This window comes from Vigna unguiculata, chromosome 3 (genome assembly GCF_037176805.1).
Source record: "Vigna unguiculata cultivar grain cowpea cultivar isolate G323 ecotype 2 chromosome 3, ASM3717680v1, whole genome shotgun sequence".
NCBI classification, from domain to species: domain Eukaryota; kingdom Viridiplantae; phylum Streptophyta; class Magnoliopsida; order Fabales; family Fabaceae; genus Vigna; species Vigna unguiculata.
Window position 1 is genome coordinate 48,667,186 of NC_140794.1, and position 23,724 is coordinate 48,690,909.

The following is a 23,724-nucleotide window of genomic DNA, read 5'->3' on the forward strand; positions in this document are numbered from 1 at the left end:
AATTTTAAAAAATAATAAATAATTATATTATAAAAGGTAGAATTAGTATTATGAGATGTGAATACAAAAGAGGGAATGTCTTTATTATTATTATAGATAATCTATTACTTATTATTAAAAGAAGCATTATACTATTACACGTGTGAAGCATTCGGTCTATTAACTTTTTTTATTCTGAACAAAACTATTTTTTCCCGCTTATTACAATTTTTTTCCCGCTCCATCTCTGCACACCTTTTCTTTTCTCTCTGCATTACCCTTTCTTCTTCCTTCTCAGTTTGGCCAGTCCATTTCTCTTCCCGTTCTTTTTACTCTCATTCCTCTTACCCTTCTTTCTCTGTTTCGTAACTTTCTTCCATTTATTTTTATTCTAATTTTTATTGACTTTGTGTTGTTTCTTCATTTTCATGGACATTTTCTATTGTTTTTTGTGTAGGTTATTCAGGTACTGGGATTCTTGCATCGTCGTTTCTGGAAGCTCTACAATCTCGTGACTCATTAATGGTGATGGTGAGCACTAAAAGAAATTGGATTGTAGTCAGTAATGTCCATATTTATGACATTTCCTTTATCATATAGAAGCATTCTCAAAGGGTTTAAGAGCTTTATTGTCATCATTACCTTCTGCTTCCAATGTTTATTTCTCCTTAAATGTATAATGAATTCACAACCTATTCAAGTTAAACGTTTCTTTTCTATGTTTTTTTTGGCATTTCTCTGTGCTCAGAACAAATTGTTGCATAATCCAAATTGATGTTGCACATAGGCATTTTTTTATATCTTTTACCACTGAAATTTGATGTTGCACACACTAAAATTCTTTTATTTTCCCAGATAAATATTAAAGAGGTTTTATCATAATCATTTGCAATATACTTCATGAGGATTAGTTTATTATCTTAGAAAGGTGACTACTAGGGTGGATATGGATTGGATTTTTAATGATCCAATCCACATCCATTTTAGATCTAAATAATTGGATTAGACTTTCGATCCAAATCCATTTTTCAAGCAAAAGTAGTTTGAATTTTTTTAAAATCCATATCCAAATATTTGGATCAAGATTTAAATCCAATCCAAATATTTGGATCAAGTTCAAAATCCAGAATCCACTTTTTATAAAAGAAATAAATTGAATTTTTTAAAACTTATGTCATTAAGGCCAACACGACTCAGTTCGTACAGGTCGTTAGGCACGACCCGTTTGAGTCGTCATGCCGACCCATAGATGTGTCAATTTGGCCCAGCCCACAGGGCTTGGCCCTGGCCCATGTGGGCTAAGGCCAAAAAAGCCCACACTGAAAAAAGCCACCATCAAAGAAGTCCACAAGACCAAAAATCCTACAAAAGCCCTATGGGTCAGAGTCAACCCATGGGCTTTCATCTTCAACATGAAAAATATATTATTTTTTAAAATAGATCAGGATAAGCACGACGACCCGAATAGGTCGGACGACCTGGACATGCCTTACGAAACGGACGGGCCCAACGACCCGAACGAGCCCCGACGACCTGGACGAGCCTGACGATCCGAACGGGCGCGACGACTCAAACGGGTCTGATAACCCGGATGGGATCGACAACCTGGACGACACAAACGGGCCCGATGACCCAAACGACCCAGACGTGCCCGATAACCCGGGCAGGCTCGACTACCCGAACGGGCCTTACGACCCGGACAGACCTGTTAGGGTTTTCGGGTCAGCCTTACCCGTTAGGGTCATCGGGCCCACCTGATCCGTTCGGTTCTACGAGCCCGCTTCACCCATTCGGGTCATCGAGCTCGCTTTGCTCGTTCGGATCTCCGAACCTGCCTGGCCCGTTTGGATCTTCGAACCTGCCTGGCCCGTTCGGGTCTTCAAGCTCACTTGGCCCGTTCGGGTCTTCGGACCTATTTGGCCCGTTCGGGTCTTCAAGCCTACTTGTCTCGTCGGGTCATTGGGCCCGCCTGGCCCGTTCGGGTCATTAGGCTCACTCGAATTTTCCATATCGTTGGGCCCGATCGACTTGTTCGGTTTGTCGGGCTCGCCTAGCCTGTTCATATCTTTAGGCCCGCCCAACCTCTTATGGTCGTCGGGCCTGCCCGATCTGTATAGGTCATCGAGCAAGGCCCCTCCAAGTCTGAATTTAGCCTAGTCCATCTCAACCTTTAGTCTAACTCAACTAAAAATTTGGATTGGATTTTTTGGATTATCCATATTTAAAAATCTTGATTTATAAAATGGATATCCAATCCATAAAATATATAAAATGTAGATTGGATTGAAATCTAGATCCATTAAATGGATTTTAAATGGATTGGATTTTTAATAAAATGGATTATAAATGGATTGGATTGGAGCAAAAGTGGATTGGATCAAGAAAATTAGATTTTTTGCCCACCCCTAGTGACTACCTTTGCAGATTGCTATTTAGTTAGAAGAAGAAAAGTGTAAAGGTTGCATGATATATAAATGGACCAACCGAATAACAAAAAACAAGAAGCAAAAGTTGCACGATCAAAAAGGAAATTTATTTTAATGGCAAAGCAATTTCCTAAAAGGACTACATCAAAAGAAAACAAGTTATTATCATATCAAAGCAAAGGTAATTATCTTTTTCATTTAGATCGTTCTTTAACTTAACAATTATTAAATACTTTTCTTTCATAGTTTTCATCTAACTCTCTTCCTTTTTTTAAATTTATTAGGAATACAATTGAGATATTTAGATGTTGGTACCTCTTCAAATCCCCATAACATGAAGGATAGAGCCTTAAATGATATATCTTCCCTGATTATAAACAACAGTTCTGAACCAATCCACCTTCACAGTCCAAATACAAACGTTCATACGCAACCAAGAAATACTTTAACAAAGAAATTGAGAACAACAACAACCAATTCCATTCAAGTTAATCTCATGAATAAGTTTGGCAACACAAACTCAGTATCACAATGGCAATCAGCAACAAGAGACGGAATAGATGGTGTTACCCTGAATCAAAATGTGTCTACTACAATTCAAGATAATGATGGTAAGATAATAAAAACCTATTTACAAATCCATATAAATAGTATGCACCTATAATTATATATTATGTAAATTTAATCATTTGATGATGATATCTTTCCTAACAAATTTTTTAATGTGGATTGAATGACAGATGGTGAATCATTATATGAGCAAGGTTATATAAGGGGTATTGATCGTGATTATGCTAATATGAATGATGTTTGTTTGAATTCAACTGTTGCAAAAGTTATTATTGTATAGAAGCCCAATAATGTTATATATAACAAATTTATATTGTAGGATTATTTATAATATTTAATTTATGCAGAATATTATGACATTGGAGATCCTGTATATGTATGCAAAGAATGTGGAGCTTACATGTGGCTTCCGGAAAGAATTAAAAAAAAAATCCAAGCACTAGAAATCCAAAGTTTTTTCTTTGTTGTGGTAATGGGAATGTTCAACTCCCACTTTTAAAGGAGCCCCCTAATCTTCTGCAACATCTATTGTTTGACAAGAACTCAAGTCAAAGCAAGAATTTTCAAAAGAACATTCGGTTATATAACATGATTTTTTCCTTTACTTCACCAGGAGCAAAATTAGATAAATCCTTCAATAATGGAAAAGGGCCACCTACTTTTAGAATACAAGGTCAATCATGTCATTTTATTGGTAGTTTGTTACCTATGCTTGGTAATGCTCCTAAATTTGCACAATTTTACATATATGACACAGAACATGAAATTCAGAATAGGCTTGGAGGTGCAAGGTTATAAATTCAAAATCAGCTTTTTAATTTCAATACTATATTACACATTCACTTTATAAAACTTTACACTAATGATTTACTTGAATTCCATTTTTTTTAATGTACAAGTTTGAAAATTCTCTTGATCCACATATTGTCGTCAATTTAAAAGACATGATTGATGAACATAATGTTTTTGCTAAGTCTTTTAGAATGGCAAAGGAAAGGTTTGCTTCCTTTGCTAAAAATGATTTGAGATTAAAACTAATATCTGATAGAAAAACATATGGGAGAATTTATAACTTACCCACTGTGTCTGAGGTAGCTGCACTTATAGTTGGAGATGTTGACAATCCATTAAATAGACATATTATCCTTGAGAGACGGAGTGGTAAACTCCAAAGAATAAATGAACTACATGCAAGCTATTTAGGCTTACAATATCCACTTCTATTTTCGTACGGTGAGGATGGATATAGACATGATGTACAACACAAAGATAAACAACTTTCACAGCCAAGAAAGAGAAATAGGGTAACAATAAGAGAGTTTCTTTGTTTCAGATTGCAAACTAGAAGTGGTGAGGCAAAAACATTACTGAGTTCACGAAGGCTTTTTCAAGAATTTATTGTTGATGGGTATAGCATGATGGAGTCATAAAGATTATGCTATATCAAGACTCACCAAAAGCAATTGAGAGTTGAAAAATATTCTACTTTGAACTCTTTTCATGGTCAAAATCAATCTCAACCATCAAATATTGGAAAACGAGTCATCTTACCTTCTACTTTTGTAGGAAGTAGAAGATACATGGATCAATTGTATTTTGATGGCATGACAATATGTAGTTATGTGGGATTCCCAGACTTATTCTTGACTTTTACATGTAATCCACAATGGCCAGAAATACAAAGGGTTTTAAGACCAATGAATCTAAGTGCTCAAGACAGGCCTGATATAGTATCTAGAGTTTTTAAAATAAAGCTTGATGAATTGCTAAGTGACTTTAAACTGAATGAAATTTTTGGAAAAGTGCTTGCGTGTAAGTTAAATTTCTCTCATTATTAAATTTCCTATTGTAACTAGCTTCATTAACACTTCATTATTTGAACTTAAATGCCTTAACCAATTAACATTCATTCTTTACAGATATATACACTATTGAATTCCAGAAAAGGGGTTTGCCTCATTGATAATGTTAATTTTTACCATTATCCAAGCTATATTTCATTAGCAAAATCATCTCTTCCAAAGCATTTAACCTACTTAATCCTCAATTTTACCTTACTTTTGTAAATAAATACATTGTGGGTTACATTGATCCAAATATATCACTAATCCCCATTTTTGTGTCCTTTTTGTAGATGGGAAGCTTTGTTCCAAAAATCCAGACTAATGAGTGACCCGGAATAGCAAAGAGAGAAGAAAAATGTCAACAGGAAGCGCCTGGCGACGCGAAGCCAGCGCCAAGCGGAACAGACCGCCAGCTACGTGCCAGCCAAGCGCCAGACAGGCGCTACTGTTAGTCACCGCCTGGCGGCACTTGGTCACCGCCGGGCGGTAGCGGGAAGACTTGCCCCCTGTTTGGTGGCTTGCGCCTGGCGGTGAGACCTTTCCGCCAGGCGCCTGTTTTCGCTTATGTGTCAAGTGACCCTTTTTCTTCTGTTTTCGCGGAGGGAAACTCATCTTTGGTATTTTGGAGGCACGAAGAACACATTTGGAGAGCTTGGAGGAGTGCTAGGGCTCGTGGGAACAGCTCCATCTTCCTCCTTGTATCTCTTTCTCTCCCTTTTCTTCCATTTTTAAGCTTGAGCTCTCCATGGCAATGGAGAGCTAAACCCATTTTTGTTGGGGTTAGATGTAGCCACGAAACTCTTGTGTAAATGCAAATGTTTTGATTTTATATATGACTCTTTCATTAATTGCTAGTCTTCTTATTTCTTCACTTAAAGCTTGCATTGATTTAGCCATCTCTTGCATGATTTTTGGTTCATTGGGTGTGGAAATATCTTTTGAAACCTAGATTTGAAATAAGAAAACTCAATGGAGCTTGTACCTAGGAATAGGGCTTGACCCATTGGTTGCATTAAAACCTTTGTGCATAAAGCAAATTTGCTTATTAAGAGTTCAAGGAATTGACTTTTAATAAGGAAATTTAGGCTCAATTCATTAAGGAATTAGGGTTTGAGTAATATTGTGGGTTGGCATTAGCATATTAATGAAGAGGATGTTAAATTGTAGTTGCATGAGAGCATAGTTGGTGAATTCTAACCCCGGCAATATCAAGTCATATCATTTCTAATCTTTTCCATTCACTAAGTGCCTTTAACTTCCAAAGTTCAATTTTAATTATTTATGCAAAGTTTAACTTCATACGTTGAAACTCAAAATATGGATTTATTCGTTAGTTTAAATTAGTCACTAATTTCGCAAATATTTAGTATACACGAGTCTCTTGGGAAACGATATCCCGGTCTTACCGGTTACTACTTGCGCGACTTGGTACACTTGCCAAAGTCATAACAAATGCTCACATACTTTTATTCTTACATCCTTCAAGTAAGTATCCTAGCCCTGAAGATATCAATAAAATAATCTCAGCAGAGATACCAGACCAACAAAAGGATCCATTATTATATGAGTGTGTGAAGAATCATATGATGCATGGACCATGTGGATTAAATAATAGGGCTTCACCATGCATGAAAAATGGTCGATGTTCTAAATTTTTTCCAAAAAACTTTCAAGCAACGATAATTGTTGATCAAGATGGATATCCTTTGTATAGGAGGAGAAATGATGAAAATATCATAGAGAAAAATGGTACATTTCTTGACAACCGTTTTGTTGTCCCTTATAATGCAAAGTTGTTACTTAAGTACAGAGCGCATATTAATGTTGAATGGTGCAACCAAAGCATGTCAATAAAATACTTATTTAAGTATATTAACAAGGGATATGACAGGATAACAGCTGCTATTGTTTCCCCAAAAGTTGAAGGTGACTTAAAAATTCAAAACATTGATGAGGTAAAACATTATCTCGATTGTAGGTATGTTTCTCCATGTGAAGCCTGTTGGAGAATTTTTTCTTTTCCAATTCATGGAAGGACACCAGTAGTTGAAAGATTGTATTTTCATCTACCAAATGAGCAATCTGTGTTTTTCAATGATGAAGAGGACATGGATTCATTGCTTTCTAAACTAAGTGTAAAGGAATCAATGTTTACATCATGGATGCAAGCAAATGAAATCTACAATGAAGGAAAAAATCTTACATATACAGAGTTTGTGACAAAGTTTGTTTATGTTTCTAAGAATAGATGTTGGCAACCAAGGAAGCAAGGCTACACTATTGGAAGACTAAATTGGATCCCACCAAGTGCTGGTGAATTGTTTTACTTAAGAATGATGTTGGCTGTAGTTAAAGGACCATGTAGCTACAAAGAAATTAGAACTATTTCTGGAATTGAATATCCTACCTTTCGAGAAGCTTGCTTTGCAATGGGATTTCTTCATGATGATACAGAGTACATTGAAGCTATCAAAGAAGCTAGCAAGTGGGGATCTGGTCACTAACTTAGAAAATTATTTGTCACAATGTTGATTTCTAATAGTATTAATAAACCTGAGCATGTTTGGGAACATACATGGCCTTGCTTAGTGGATGATATTTTACACTATCAAAGAAGATTAACAGGAAATCAAGGTACACATCTTTTCAATAATCTTACTTTAATGTAGCAAATTGCTTAATTATTCTAACTTTGGGATTAGAATGTTAATCTTATTGATGAATCTAAATCATAGACTTGCAGCTAAATGATGATGAATTACAAAACTTAGCCCTATTGCAAATTGAGGATCTATTGCAACTTAATAGAAAAAGTTTAAGAGATTATCCTCCAATGCCACTACCAAAAGATGTTGTGAGAACTAAAGTTGGAAATAAATTAATCCATGCTGAAAGAGATTACAACAAAGAACAATTAACAGATGAATTTCGATGTTTATTAACTTCTCTTACAGGTTATACTTTACTTTATAATCGTTACATATGTAAAGTAATATTTAACTAATGAATTAATACTAACAGAAATATTTAAATTTTGCTCATTTATATTTTATTTTTTTTGCAGATGAACAAAAGTGTGCATTTGATATAATTATGAATGTTGTTAACTTACAAAGTGGAGGCCTCTTTTTTCTTTATGGCTATGGAGGAACCGGAAAAACTTTTGTGTGGAAGACACTAGCCTCTGCATTGCGCTCAAAAGGTGATATTGTTTTAACCGTAGCATCAAGTGGCATAGCATCTTTGTTATTACCAGGAGGGAGAACTGCTCACTCAAAGTTTGCAATCCCTGTTCCTACTTTGCAAAACTCAACTTGCAACGTTAATCGAGGTAGTGAATTAGCAGAGCTCCTAAAAGTTAGCAAACTTATTATTTGGGATGAAGCTCCAATGACACATAAGTTTTGCTTTGAGGCACTAGACAAAAGTCTTAGAGATATCATGAGTTCATCAAATCATGCACAAAGTCCATTTGGTGGCAAGGTTGTGGTATTTGGAGGTGACTTTAGACAAATTATGCCAGTCATTCCAAGGGGTAGTAGATATGATATTGTTAATGCTTCTATCAATTCCTCTTATCTTTGGCAATATTGTCAAGTATTGAAACTGACAAAAAACGTGAGACTTCAAAGTCATGCCAGTAACTCAAATCTAAAGGACCTTACACAATTTGCAGAATGGTTATTGTTTATAGGAGATGGAAATCTATCTGATCCAAATGATGGCTATGTAGAGATACACATTCCTGATGAATTTCTCATCACTAATTTCATTGATCCTATTCAAGCAATTGTTCAGTCTACATATCCAAACATAGTTGAGAATTTTAAAAATGAGAAGTTTCTAGAGTCAAGATCTATATTGGCATCAAATATTGAGACTATTGATGAGATTAATGATTACATTCTTTCATTAATTCCTAGTGATGAGAAGGAGTACTTAAGCTCTGACTCAGTTGATATGTCTGATATAGTTGATAACTCCCCACTAGAGACAATTACTCCAGAATTCCTTAACAAGTTAAAGACATCTGGTCTTCCAAATCATAACATCAAATTAAAGAGTGGAACTCCAATTATGTTATTGAGGAATTTAGATCAATCAGAAGGACTCTGTAATGGAACTAGACTAATAGTCACAAGGCTTGCAAATCATGTTATTGAAGCAAAAATCATTTCTGGGAAGAATATTGGAAATTTAATTTACATTCCACGAATGTCATTGTCTCCCTCCCAGTCACCTTGGCCTTTCAAGCTTATTAGAAGGCAATTTCCTATAATTGTTTCATATGCTATGACTATTAATAAGTCTCAAGGACAATCACTTAAAGCAATAGGATTATACTTGCCTAAACCTGTATTCAGTCATGGACAACTATATGTGACATTTTCTAGAGTGCAAAGCAAGTAAGGTCTGAAAATTTTAATCCATGATAAAGAGGGAAAACCTTTAAAAACAACTATCAATGTTGTTTTTAAAGAAATTTTTCAAAATTTATCCTCAGTTGTAATCTTATTAATTGTTTTATTCATGGCATATTTATGTGCAATTACTAATTGGATTTTTTTTTATCAATATATAGACATGAAGGCTTCAACCTAAAGGTTGACATATAAGATGATTTTTTGTGCAAAAGTGGAAGTTCAAGTTTATGTAAGTTTAGAACTTTATATATTAATCATTGTTTTATCTAATTGCTAATGTTTTATTCTATTATTACTCATTATATGTTTTCTTAGTTGTTTTATTATACTTAATATACTTTTCAAATATACTTTAAATATTTAGTGACATTCTCTCTTTTCTTTTTCATGAATATCTTACCTCTTTGTCATACCAAAAATTTTTATTTTCAGAGATACATCTTCAAGATTAACATAGAAGGTGATTTTCCCTTTTAAGAAGATATGAGTTCAAGTCCAAGTTTTGTAAGTTTAGTTCAAACTTCTACTTAGATACCAATCATTGTCATATCTAATTACTAAAGTTTTATCTTATTATACTCATTATACATTTTCTTGGTTGTTTGTTTATACTTAATATATTTTTCAAATATGTTTTAGATAATTGGTGATATTTTTTTTTTTCACAATAGTCATTTATTATATCAATAATTTTTATTTTCAGGTACATCTTCAAGATTGACATAGAAGATGGATTTTTGTGAGAAGATTCAAGTTCAAATTTTGATAAATTTAGTTAAAACTTCTACTTATATACTAATGTGGTATCTAATTACTAAAGTTTTATTTTATTAATACTTAACTGCTTATACAAATTATTTTTAGGAATAACTTTTAGCTTTTAAGGGATTTTTTTGAAATATATGCACATTTATGTGCATATTATTATTTAGAATTTCAATGTTTACTTGAAACTTCTTCCTTTAATTTTAAAGTTTTCAAAAATATCAATCTAAGTATAACTTTTATATTATAAATTGTAATTTATAATTTTCACATAATTAATACATGTTAAAAGTAACAATTAAAATTCTTGAAATTATTTTATAACAAAATTAAATAATTAATAAAATATTAATTAAAATATTTATGTATATTTATATATAAATACAAAACAGACAACTTTACCCGTGCGAACGCACGAGTGTCGTGCTAGTATAATATAAAGGAATCATCGTGAATTACAAATTTTCTATTCATGTAAATAAAATTATTTTTCAGAATTTTTTAATAAAGTTGACGTTACGAAATATTCAATTTATTTGTTAAAATATAATTTTAAACTTAATTTAATTTTATAAAATTAATTTTAAATATGAAATCTACTTTATTTATATATTATGAAATTAATTTATTTCTAATCTTTTAATCTTATCTTGTAAGCAAATGAATTTTTATATATAAATAGCTCAAATTAGAAAAGAAACTTTTCCAAATGTCGTCACTAAGAAATATATAGTGTATCTTGTCAAGAAAGAAACATATATAACAGAGGTTCAAACACTCTGTTATCGCTTCAAAATAATAAACTAAATTTACGAGAAAAATATGACATTACTCGAAATATTTGAGGTTGAATTAACATGCACGTCCACCGGCCTAGATAGGACAATTAACAATCTTGTCTAAGTACATGCATAGTCAACAAAAAATCAATGATAATTTACAATCATAATTGTATTTTCACGCATTGAAATTTCTCGTTGTTATCATTATTATACTTGATATATGGCAATGACGCAAGTGACAAAAGTTATATATAGAATGCATTTTTCTTTTTTTTAATTTAGACTTTCAATTATACTTCTTGTTAAAATTATTATTCATTATAATCATACAACTGTTATCGTCTTGTCCTTAATTATTTATCAAGTTGACTATTTTCAATGACAACTAATTAATAATTATCCTACTTCACATCATATAATATAACGAATATAATTAAAAAAATTACTAACATCCTTTGAATTAATACATAATTTATGTAAATACATAAATAAAGTCAACATATAAATTACGAAAAACGTAATTAAAATATTAAAGTTCGATTAAAAATGTGTTAAAGATCTTGTAAATATATACTTACAATATATCCTAAAGTGTTACAAAGATTATGCAAAATACTTTGTCCACATAGTGTTGGTGTATAATTCAATGCTTCAAAGTTTAATAGTTCTGACTCGTTGAAAAATTATAACATATTTACGTAAATTAACATGATTTTATAAATAATAAGTAATTAATACATTGGTGTATAGGTTAATTATAGTATATGACTTTATTCAAAAACCTTTATAATGTTTAGCTTTAATAATGATAGTTATCCATTGTATCACGTAGTAATTGTACGTATAATCTCTACTATTTGTGTTTCACGTAACAATGAAAGTGAACATAATTAAATCAATCAATTGACATATAAAAGTGAACAAATAACGGAATTAAAACATATTTAACTACATCGACATGAATTTTTATGATTTTTCATTTAACTTACCGTTTAATACGTTACATTTGTAGTGAACACAAAAAATATAAAAACATCGATTAGAGTGCATCATCACATTATGTAATGTAACACTAACTGAATTGATGTAAAATATGGAATTTTCTTACAGGTACAATACTTAAAGTATGTAAGTATGTAAGGAGTTTCATGCGCAAGGAACCAAATTACACAATAGTATGATCTTGCAACCAACGAGTAGTTTTTAATGACATAATGTTAGAAATTTAAGCGTGAGTCAAAGTCTCACATTGATTAAAAATGAAAAAATAGAACATTATTCGATCTCTTTGTTCTCCCATCTCCCATCTTCATTTCTCAATCAGTCTTTTTCTTTTTTTTACTTTTATATTTTATTAATGGTTTGTTGTAAAAAAACTTTATGACCAGATACAAAATTTTAATCCATTTATTATCCAAGGTCCATCAAATTAGTTTTAATTTTCTTTTTAAATATATAAATAATGTATATATACATATATATATATATATATATATATATAATTTAATAAAAATAATATAATAATATATAAATACAAATTTAAAATATATATTAAAATTAAAAATCATGGGAGAGCCATGGCTCCCCTTGGTCATAAACAAGGTCTGTTGTTGCTTGTAGGACATGTAAACTTATGACTCATGAAAACTCCAGACCGTAAATTTATGTTGGATATTTCTACAAATTTGACATAAAAGCGCAATATTATGTCAGTTCATACCTGATTTGGTGTAAAAAAGTCTGTAACCAATAAAAAAACTACATTTAAATGAGCATTTTTTAGCTTATTTCAGTTTGTCTAGCATGTGAAATGGAAAATGTTGATAAATGGAAGAAGAATTAGTAAACAAGGAAGCCCAACTTAAAAAAGAGGTTAGGCCACACCGGAAGAAGAACTTTGTACAGGTTCAAGGGTATTCAATACCTCTTCAGTACCAAATGAAAAAGCAATATTAGCGAACAAACCTCAACAGCCAAGCAAAGACAACAAGTACACATAAATGAATCCCCAAGTCACCACCATTTCGACGTTGGAGATTAAATCCTATCTCGCAAAAGTGTTTTCGATGTGTTCGCACAATGAAAAATGTAGAGGAACCCTGTTCTGATATATAGAAACACATGTACGTTGAACATCTTTTGTCTTAAGTAATGTAGATGATTTACATCAAACATTGTAGTGTTTGACGTAAAATGATTTGCTTTATGTCAAACAAAAGCATGTTTGACATAAATGACTTCATTTTGTTTACAAAAATGGTACCACAATTTTTTTACGCGGGCTTACTCGTTTTTAGACACAATTTTGGTGACATAAATGCTTATTTTTGTGTTAGTGAATGTAAAATGCGATGAAAAAATTAATCTAAGGTACAAAATACATGATATTTAAGTATGTGTTTAGAAAGAATTGTGTACCCGGTATAAATGAAGGATCCACCTGCCTGCCGTTCTTAAAGTGCGTCGAAGACAATACTATTATCTTTCTAGTAGGTTATTGTAAACGTATTTGACTATAGTTTTTATGTCATAAAAGAACTTAGTAATGGGGTATCAGTTTTATATCCTTACCAACAGGGGGTAGAGACCTCTCAACAAGTTACTGAATAGTCACGTCCATTGTAGACCATTCACTTAACAATCCAACCCATCTTAGATCATTCATCATAAATCCAAAATTATGTATTATCTATAAAATTAATAAAGTTTAAACCCTCGAAATGTCCTCATTTTATTCCAAAATATCAATTGGGTCTTCAGATTTTAAGTCGTCTCAATTGAGTCCTCATTTTTTAAAATGTGTTCGAATTTGGTGATTTTCGTTAGTCCGTACTAAAGACGTTAACTTTGTGTCACGTGTCAACTCCTGATTTTTTTTATTTTTCTTAATTTAAAAAAATATTTGGAGAAAAAAAATAGGTTTAAAAATTTTATATTTGAATTTATAAAATTGTTATTTTTAAACCAACTCTAACATTTGTATAGAAATTATTTAAGACAATTTTGTAACAAGTTAAAATAAATATATTTTAAAATTTTAAAACAAAATATGAATAAAGTTTAATGTCAAATATAAATTTAAGTAAACTTAATATTATTAAAATATTTAATAAAAATATAAATTTTAATGAAAATATCATTATAACATTTATATAAAAGTTAAATTTAATCTGAATTTGGAGGGGATAAAATTGAAAAATTTTAAAAAAATTTGGGACTAAAATGGAATCAAAATACCAAATATATAGGCCAAATTGAGATTCAGACAATGGCTTGACACATGACATAAATAATTTAAAAAAAAATCAAAAAAATTTAAGAAAGGAGGAGCTGATAGTTCTAATTAGGGATGACAACGGGGCGGGACGGGGACAAGTTTCGTTATCCCATACCCATCCCCGCATCAAAAATTCATCCCCATCCCCATATCCAAACCCAACGGGTATCAAACTTTTGTCTCATCCCCATCCCCACCAGGTAACGGATATAATCTCATACCCATACCCGTACCCGTGTTCTAACTAATATTAATTTTTATAAAAGAAAAAAAATTACGGTAAAGAAAACATAATATTATCAAATATTTAATATTAGGAGGATGATTGTTTCTTCCATATCAAATACTTTAAAATAAATTATAATTGTCTACATTTTAGATTAGAATACCAAATAAAATTTTATGAGAACCAAAACATTTATTAAATTTGTAAACTACAACATTGATGAACTTAGTTGATAAAATTAAAAAATATTTCAAAAAAATATAAAAGGAAAACAAATATTCAAATTAAAATATATTTTAAATGTTTGTTTACTTCAATTATTTAAATTCTAATGAATCTCTTTTTTTATACACTAATAAAAGTTATAATACGTCACTTGATCAAAATGACACAAAGAACAAATAATAAATATAATAATAAAATTTTGACATAGATTTATATCTTTTGAACTTCAATATATGTTGGATAGTGACAAAAAAAATATTCATAGCAATTACATTAAACTTTTATATTGTAGTAAATAAAAGTTATTTATACAATTAAAGTGAAAAAATTACAGTATGATTAATAATGAGTTATAAAATAACAAATAATTAGATAGAATATATCGAAATATTATTCTACATGATGAAAATAAACAATAAATAAAAATATTAAAAAACTAACAAATGTGTGTTTTAGAAATAATTTGAGAGACTATTGAAAGAAATCGCACAAAGGAAATCAAATGTATAATTAAGATATGATAAGATGAAAAATACCTTAGAGAACTAATTATTAAATTATGTTTGAAGTGGTTAAAATTAAATAGAAATATCATTAGTGACAAAAAAAATGATCATCAAATTACAAATAAATTAGTAATTAAATTGGCCACTAAATCAAGTACTGATTCGATCATTGAATTGGTCACTAATTTAATCACTAATTAAGACAATAAATCAACTACTACCACCAATGACGAAAAATAGTGACTGATATGGGTTAATGACTAAATTAGTCACTATTTCATGTTTTTCTTGTAGTGAATTATCATATATTATTCCTAAATATCATTATATATATATATATATATATATAATTTTAACCACTTCAAACATAATTTAAAGTGAAAAAATTACATTATGATTAATAATGAGTTATAAAATAAAAATAATTAGATAGAATATATCAAAATATTATTCTATATGATGAAAATAAACAATAAATAAAAATATTAAAAAACTAACAAATGTGTGTTTTAGAAATAATTTGAGAGACTATTGAAAGAAATCGCACAAAGGAAATCAAATGTATAATTAAGATGTGATAAGATGAAAAATACCTTAGAGAACTAATTATTAAATTATGTTTGAAGTGGTTAAAATTAAATAGAAATATCATTAGTGACCAAAAAAGTTGTCATCAAATTACAAATAAATTAGTAATTAAATTGGCCACTAAATCAAGTACTGATTCGATCATTGAATCGGTCACTAATTTAATCATTAATTTCAGACAATAAATCAACTACTACCACCAATAACGAAAAATAGTGACTGATATGGATTAATGACTAAATCAGTCACTATTTCATGTTTTTCTTGTAGTGAATTATCATATATTATTTCTAAATATCATTATATATATATATATATATATATATATTTATAATTTTAACCACTTCAAACATAATTTAAAGTGAAAAAATTACAGTATGATTAATAATGAGTTATAAAATAAAAAATAATTAGATAGAATATATCGAAATATTATTCTACATGATGAAAATAATAAACAATAAATAAAAATATCAAAAAACTAACAAATGTGTGTTTTAGAAATAATTTAAGAGACTATCGAAAGAAATCGCACAAAGGAAATCAAATGTATAATTAAGGTATGATAAGATGAAAAATATATTAGAGAACTAAGAAAACTTTTCAAATATCAACATATATACTCAGTGGTTGAAAAATAACGAAAATTATTTTAATGAAACAAAAGAGTTATTCAAATTAAACAAAAATTAATAGTAATAATAATAATAAGTAAAGAATTTTTTTTTATATTACCTTAAATTGAGAGTATAAACATTCTCATGTGAAAGGAAAATATATAATAAATAAAAATATTAAAAAAATAATAGAAATATTCAAATGTGAGCATAAATTTTTTTAATTAATATACATCATTTTAACATAAATACATAAAGGTTATGATAAGATAAAAATTAATTTGGAAATGCGAATAAGTTTCATGACAAACCAAATAATTAAAAGAAATAAAAAATAGAATATATATATATATATATATATATATATATATATATATGGTTACTTAATTAATTGTAGATATTTTAATAATTTAAAGGAGAATGGAGATATGGCGGGGACGGGTATTATGGCGAGGATATGTACATCCCCATACCCATCGCATACCCAACTGAAAAAGTCGGGGATTTCCCATACCCATTACCATACCCAGTTAATGCGGGGATTTCCCGTCAAAACGGGGACGGGTTCGGACAATATCCACGAGGACAGATTTATTTGTCATCTCTAGTTCTAATGAGATGAACCTAATTATTACGTATTTTAAAAAAATATGGACTTAATTAAGAGTAAAAAAAATTTAGAAACCTATATTTAAGATTTTGGTAAAAATCGTGGAACAATAAAGTATTTAAAAAATATATATATATAAACACATTATATAGTATCCAACTAATACCCATAACATAGTTAATGTAAAGATATTTCAGCCAAATAAAAGTACTTTAAGGGTCAAAAATAATTTTTTTAATGTTAGACTAAAATTAATGTTAGTACGGAAATAATGGTTATATTTTGATAGGTTATAAAATAAAATAGCAATAAAATATCATATTGAAATTAAATGTTAGTTAATATATTTGGAGTAGGCATAGCCTACGAGGTATGAAGACAAGGACTACGATTATGATTTGTCAAAATATTAGTAATGGCATGAGTAATGATAGGATTTTTTCTTGTAGTAGACTTTTTCACATCTTCATTATTACCATTAAACCTACAAGTAGTTTACTTTCTCAATTAGACCCTTTACTGTTGACACATTTTTTATTTTTTTATTTGAAAAATATTTTTTTATTCTGAAAAAAGTATAAAAATGAATATTTGAAACTATAGAAATATAGGAATTTTATTTAGAAAATGTTTTTATTAGAAATTTTTAAAAATATAACAAAATATCAAAAATTTTAATTGAAATTTATAACATTAATAAAATAGAGAAGTATTAAAATTTATTAAAAATGTTTTATTTAGAAAACAAAATAGAAAAATAGAGGTTGAGGCTTTCTATACATTTTTTTTTTAATTTTAAGAAATTTGAGTATTATAAAATTTGTTTTTTATTTTTTTAAAATATTTTGAACAAGAAAAATCCAACTCAGGATTTGGTTCTTTGAAAACTAAATTTCGATTGATTTTTTGGTGCAGAATGATCACATTGTAGGTAAGAATTCGGCTTGCTAAAAGTCGAATTCTTATGTAAAAGCAAAGTCATGTTATCCATGTAAATACTATGCAAAATATGCTATTAAAAAAAACTCTAACAGTTCTATGTAAACAAAAAAAAAAACTTGCAAAAATAAATCTTCACATTTAAATAATTAAATATAAAAACACTAAATACTTAAAAATATTTCTTTACATTTACATCTTAAATACAATAAATATAACAAACTTATTTCAAATATTTCTATATTTTTAAATTTCTTCTAAAATAAAATTTCTTAAATAAATTTCTATACTTTTTTCTATTTTCAAAATTTTATGAATTTGAATTAGAAATTATATATTTTGCTATATTTTTAATTCTTTTATATTTTTTAAAATATCTATTTAATTTTAATACTTTTTCTCTTTTATAAATTTTATAAATTTCAATTAAAATTTTTTATATTTTGTTATACTTTAATTTTCTATTTTTATATTTTCTTTCGAAATAATTTTTTTTCTAAAACAAATTTCTATATTTCTATAATTTAAATATTGTTTTTATATTTTTCTCAAATAGAAATTTACTCTTTTTCAAACAAATGAAATGATTAAACTGCATTTACATTAAAAAGATCCGATTGAGAAAATAAAATACATGTGGATCTAATGTGGATATAGTCATAATAATAAAGACGTGAAGGTGTCTCTTAAAGGAAGAAATTTGTAATGAGATCCTCTAATACCCAACCCAATAAACATGAAGAGACCTGAGTAATTATATGTTGAAGCAATTCTACAAGTAAGCCAATTAATATTGATTTCAAATTATAACATTTTGTTTTGTATTGATCTCAAAGAATGTAACATAACGCTAAGGTTAAATTACTTTGTTGATATCTTCATTATTAAAATATTAAATAGGATCCTCTAATTACTAAAGTATATGCAACATTATTTTTTTTTTCTCACTAACGACATTCGTTTGGGAATGATGTGTCCAATGGCGGATTATGATAGAGGGAGTCACGGTTTCTAAAAAAAATTTAATTTAATTTTGTGTATATGTAATGTATTTTTTAAATTATATTTATGTATTATTATTTTGTTTATATTAAATTTAGTAAAAGTTTTATTGTATCACTTATTTTATTTATATATTTATTGTTTAAAAAATAAAATAAAAATTAATTTGGTGGTCGTTGGTTAATTAAAGGTAATGGAGTTCTCTCACTACTTATAAGGTTTTTCTACCATAAGTCACTAAAAAAGGATTAGAGTAGGAAGAAATGTTAAGAGATAGAAAACAAAAGATTGAAAAACGCACACTATCTTTATGAATCAAGAGTATCTTATTATGTTTTATGTATTTATGATTCTTCTATTACGATGTTTTTCTCAAATTAAGTTTTTTTTTTTCAAATTAGTATGCCTAATTATGATTGTAGGGATTCTTTTATAAAATTGACATGAACCTTAATTATATCTTTCCCCGAAATTAGTTTAACCTAAATTATGAAATTTATAATTTTGTGTTTTCCGCTACATATGGTATAACTTAAAAAATTTGTGATGTATTTTTTATTACATTACGCATTTCGTTGCACATAATGAATTAGTGGAATAACCTTGAATTCGAGTAGAAATTAAAATGTCCATGTTAAGTTAATTCAATGAATTAGAAATATTATAAATTGGGAAATACATATGAAAATCACTTCATTAAAATTGTGTAAACAGAGGAAATGACACTACAAAAAAAAAGTGATTTTATCTATGGACAAAATCTGTATGCAATGTATAAAATTCATATGTAATTAGATATTATCTACAAATTACATACGAAAATAAATTCGTATGTAAACCAGACATTGGTAAACTTACATACGGAAACACTTCATATGTAACTTTACATAAAAAAAAATTTTCGTAGATATTAGAATCTATATGTAAATTACATAAGGAAAAATCCGTAGATAATTAACTATGATACATATGTGTATATTACATATGAAATAATCCGTATGTAAATTATATAAAAAAAATCATATGTAATGTTAAAAACTATATTTTCTATTTCTAAATTTGTTCACATTTATGACAATTGCAATGAAATTTCACCAACACCAACGAACAACATTTCATTTAATCCAAATTCAAATTAATTATAAACAACATAAAATCTAAATCAAAGATATTAACATTATCCAAATCTAAGTTATAAACAAAATAAATGTCAACAATTCCGTTTAAAAGTGCTAATATAATTCTAATAAAAGTGCTAACATAACATAATGTAATCCAAAAAGTTAATGTGAACTTTTTCAATCGAGCCATTGTTCCCTTTTTCTTTGTGTCATAGTCTTTTTATTTAATTAAAAAAATAATTTATATATAAAAGATCTAATTTAACATCTCTAAAGTTTTTGTCCAAGTTCTGTTATTGGATGTGTCCAATTTTTTCTTAAACTAGATAACATTGTTAATTATAGTGAAAGAACAAATAAAAGATTGGTATCAATATATTTTTAGTCTCATTAAACTGTCTAATAATAAAGAGATTAAGTTAAAAATATAATAGAATCAAAAGCTTAAATTAACCAACAATCTTTCCACTTTAAAAATTAAGAATATATATATATATATATATATATATATATATATATATATATATATATATATATATATATATATATATATATATATACACACGTATGTATTATTCAAAATGTATTTAACAATTGATAGCTTAGTTTAAAACAATTGAATTCAAAGAATACTGTTATAATTTTGTACCGTGTTAAATATGAAATCCTATTATATTCCATTTGATTAATACTTTGCAATCCTATTATACCCACTTCAATCCTTGATTTTATTTTTTACGGTATATATATTGCACTTAACTATTTTTTCTTCTTTAGAAATTTTTGGAAAGTTAAAGCTAAAAATAAAAAATAAAACATAAAGTAGAATTCATTTAATCCATTTCAATATGTTTTAGTTTAAATAGATAATTCAAGAAAAAAAAGAAGATATATAGAGGAAGAAAAAGAATGAGATAAGAGAGCGATAATAGTTTAGGTAAGAATTTTTCCTTTTCTTTTATGAAACAAAAGTACTCAATCTGTTAAGGTGATTTAGAAAATGTGTTTCACTCAACTTTTGTTTTTAAGGAAAGACGTACAAGCTAAAAGAGGTAATTAAAGCACATGCTATTTTAATTATTTCAACGAATAAAGAATCATAATCTTTGATATTAATCCCTTACACTGCACACATAATAAGAAATAAAAAGACAAATAATAAGTGTAATAATAAATGATATAATAAAACATAGTGATAAATATATTATAATTAATTTGTGTCTATGTAGTTATTGTGAGATAAAAATAAAAAAAAGTAAATAAAAGGTATGATAATTATTTTACTGTAGCTAAAAATGTTGGAAATAGAGAAAAAAGAAAAAAATAGAAGGGAGGCCTAAACACTAGAGTGTGGTAGTGAGAAGGAAAACAAAGAGGAGAGTGATTTGATTTGACGAGAAAAGTGTTTGATCCACTTATTTTTGGACCCACTACGAAACTACCATGCACTTTCCTTCCCAACAACATCACTTCGTGATCTTATTCACATCTAGTTCTGCCCCCTCACGCACTTTCACAGCAACTCCCACACAACCTTTACTTTCCATATACATCACATAACACACACCACGTCCCAAACCGACTTCTACACTCTCACTCCATAAAACCCAATTGCTTTTTCTCATCTCTCATATCTCATATCTCATAACTCCAATGGCTACCGATAGAATTTTCAAGCCTTCCAAATGGTTCTCCAACAAGAGTCTTAGGTTAAGCCTTCGTCGCCCGAGATCAAGATCCTCCAACTCATCATCACAATCCTCAACTGCGTCTCCACGATCTCCCATGTCAACATGCACAACCCCAAAGAAGGGAGAGATGAACGGGCTGGTGGAGGCTTTTCGCCACTTGGACGGTGATGGAGATGGGAAAATCTCGGCCTATGAGCTAAGGTCGTATTTTGGATCCATTGGGGAGCAGGTGTCTCACGAGGACGTTGAAGGGGTCATCCATGACCTCGATTCTGATGGGGATAACATGCTGGACTTGCAGGATTTCACGAAGCTGATGAAGAGAGATGGTGGTGATGGTGATGAGCGGGATCTACGAAAGGCTTTTGAGATGTTTGTGTGGGAGAAAGAAGGGTGTGGTTGCATCACCCCGAAGGGGTTGCAGAGGATGTTGCACCGTCTTGGAGATGATAGGTCCTATGATGACTGTGTTGCAATGATCGGTGCCTTTGATATTGATCACAACGGTGTTCTTGATTTCGATGAGTTTTACCAGATGATGGCTTAGTCAATATATAACCCCTTCATATTTCTAGGTACAATGGTTGCAATGATTCAAAACTTCAACTCAAACTTTTATGTAAGGAAAACAGTAAATATATGTACATGGAGGCCGTTCCAGCCACTCCTTCTTATGTTCTGAAATAAGGCACGTCATATTCTTAAGTGGTAAATATTATTTTATGTTGCCTTTTCACCAGTATACATGTTTTTGTCTTTTATTTTATTTTTTTGCTTTATCTTTTAAAAATATTTTTTCGTTTTATAGCGTTTATATTTGGATCCAGTTTACCTTCTAAGACAGTCATTTTTTTTTTTCAATTTTGAATCTATTAATTTTGACTAATGTAAGACATGAAATTTGTCTCCTTAGATTCCTCTACATGAAAATTATAGAATCGAACTGGTGTTGGAATAGGATATAGTATGAAAATTACATTAGAGAATGAGTGTAACAAAACAAGTTACTGAAAAATTTAGTATTGGATGTTTTTTTTTTTACTACTAATGTGACTTACATTTTATCAAGTTACAAATAAAACGTTAACTGTGAAAAACATTTAATTTACTCACAATAATATTAAAAGAAATATTTTTATTAATAAATGCAATGAATCTGGATAATAAAAAAGAAATATTTATACCAAAATAATTCAATAATAAAAGAAAAGTACATGGAATATTCTAGTTACTTATTGACTAAAACACCAACGAATATTATCATACGGTTTATCGAATATATTCTTATGATTAAGTTAAATTTATTCAAAATTATAAATTTTTACCACTCTTATTTTTTATTTAATGAGTCCTTTATGATTTTATAGTTTTTAACATACAAATAATTATCTTAATTATGCCCAATAAATTAATCGCCCGTGTATTTGAATTTGAAGCTCATTAAAAAAAATGGTTGCTTTGGCTTATGAATAATACTTTTAGGTGTTCACAGAGTTATGGAGTATAAGAGTGATTCCGAAGGCACAATTATTTGGGTCGAGGCTACTCTTGGATAAGTTACCGACAAAGGATAAATTATCGGTGAAGGGAGTTCAATTACAACACTCTTTGTGTGAGTTTTGCCTAGATTGTGAAGAGAGTGCATCACACCTATTTTTCTCTTGTGGAATGTCTCAAAAGGTGTGGAAAATGTGTGATAGCTGGATAGGGGTGAGCTCAGTTCATCACAACCAAGCTAGGATACACTTTCAACACTTTCATTTAAGTAGCTTGAACACTAGGCAAAACACAATTTGGAAAGGAATGTGGTTGGCTATAGTTGGGGAAATTTGGAGACATAAGAATGAGGTGATCTTTAAGCAAAAGAAAGTTGACACTGAAGATATTTTTAGTCTTGCTCAAGTTAACGCTTGGGCTTGGTTGAAACATAAAATTCCTTCGGTAAAGTTCTCATATAGTGACTGGTACTTTGCTCCTATTGTGTGTTTAAAATCTCTATGATATGATGCTTTCTGTGTTTAAGTTGCCAGGTGAGCATGAAAAGGATTCTCATGTCTAAAGCAATGAGCTCTTCATCAGTGATTTTGCACACTTCTTTGGTTACTCCGTAACAACCAAGAGAACATAGTCTC

General features: G+C 29.2%; 1 protein-coding gene and 1 pseudogene across 1 annotated transcript; both read left to right on the top strand.

The window, feature by feature from the left end:
• Positions 1 to 3,315: 3,315 nt before the first annotated feature.
• Positions 3,316 to 9,964, top strand: LOC114175477 (uncharacterized; annotated as a pseudogene).
• An 11,375-nt stretch (positions 9,965 to 21,339) lies between these two features.
• LOC114176573 (putative calcium-binding protein CML41) lies at positions 21,340 to 22,334 on the top strand. The gene has a single exon (XM_028061654.2). The coding sequence runs from the start codon at positions 21,555 to 21,557 to the stop codon at positions 22,137 to 22,139; it is 585 nt and encodes a 194-aa protein (XP_027917455.1). The 5' UTR covers positions 21,340 to 21,554; the 3' UTR covers positions 22,140 to 22,334.
• The last annotated feature ends 1,390 nt before the right edge of the window (positions 22,335 to 23,724 follow it).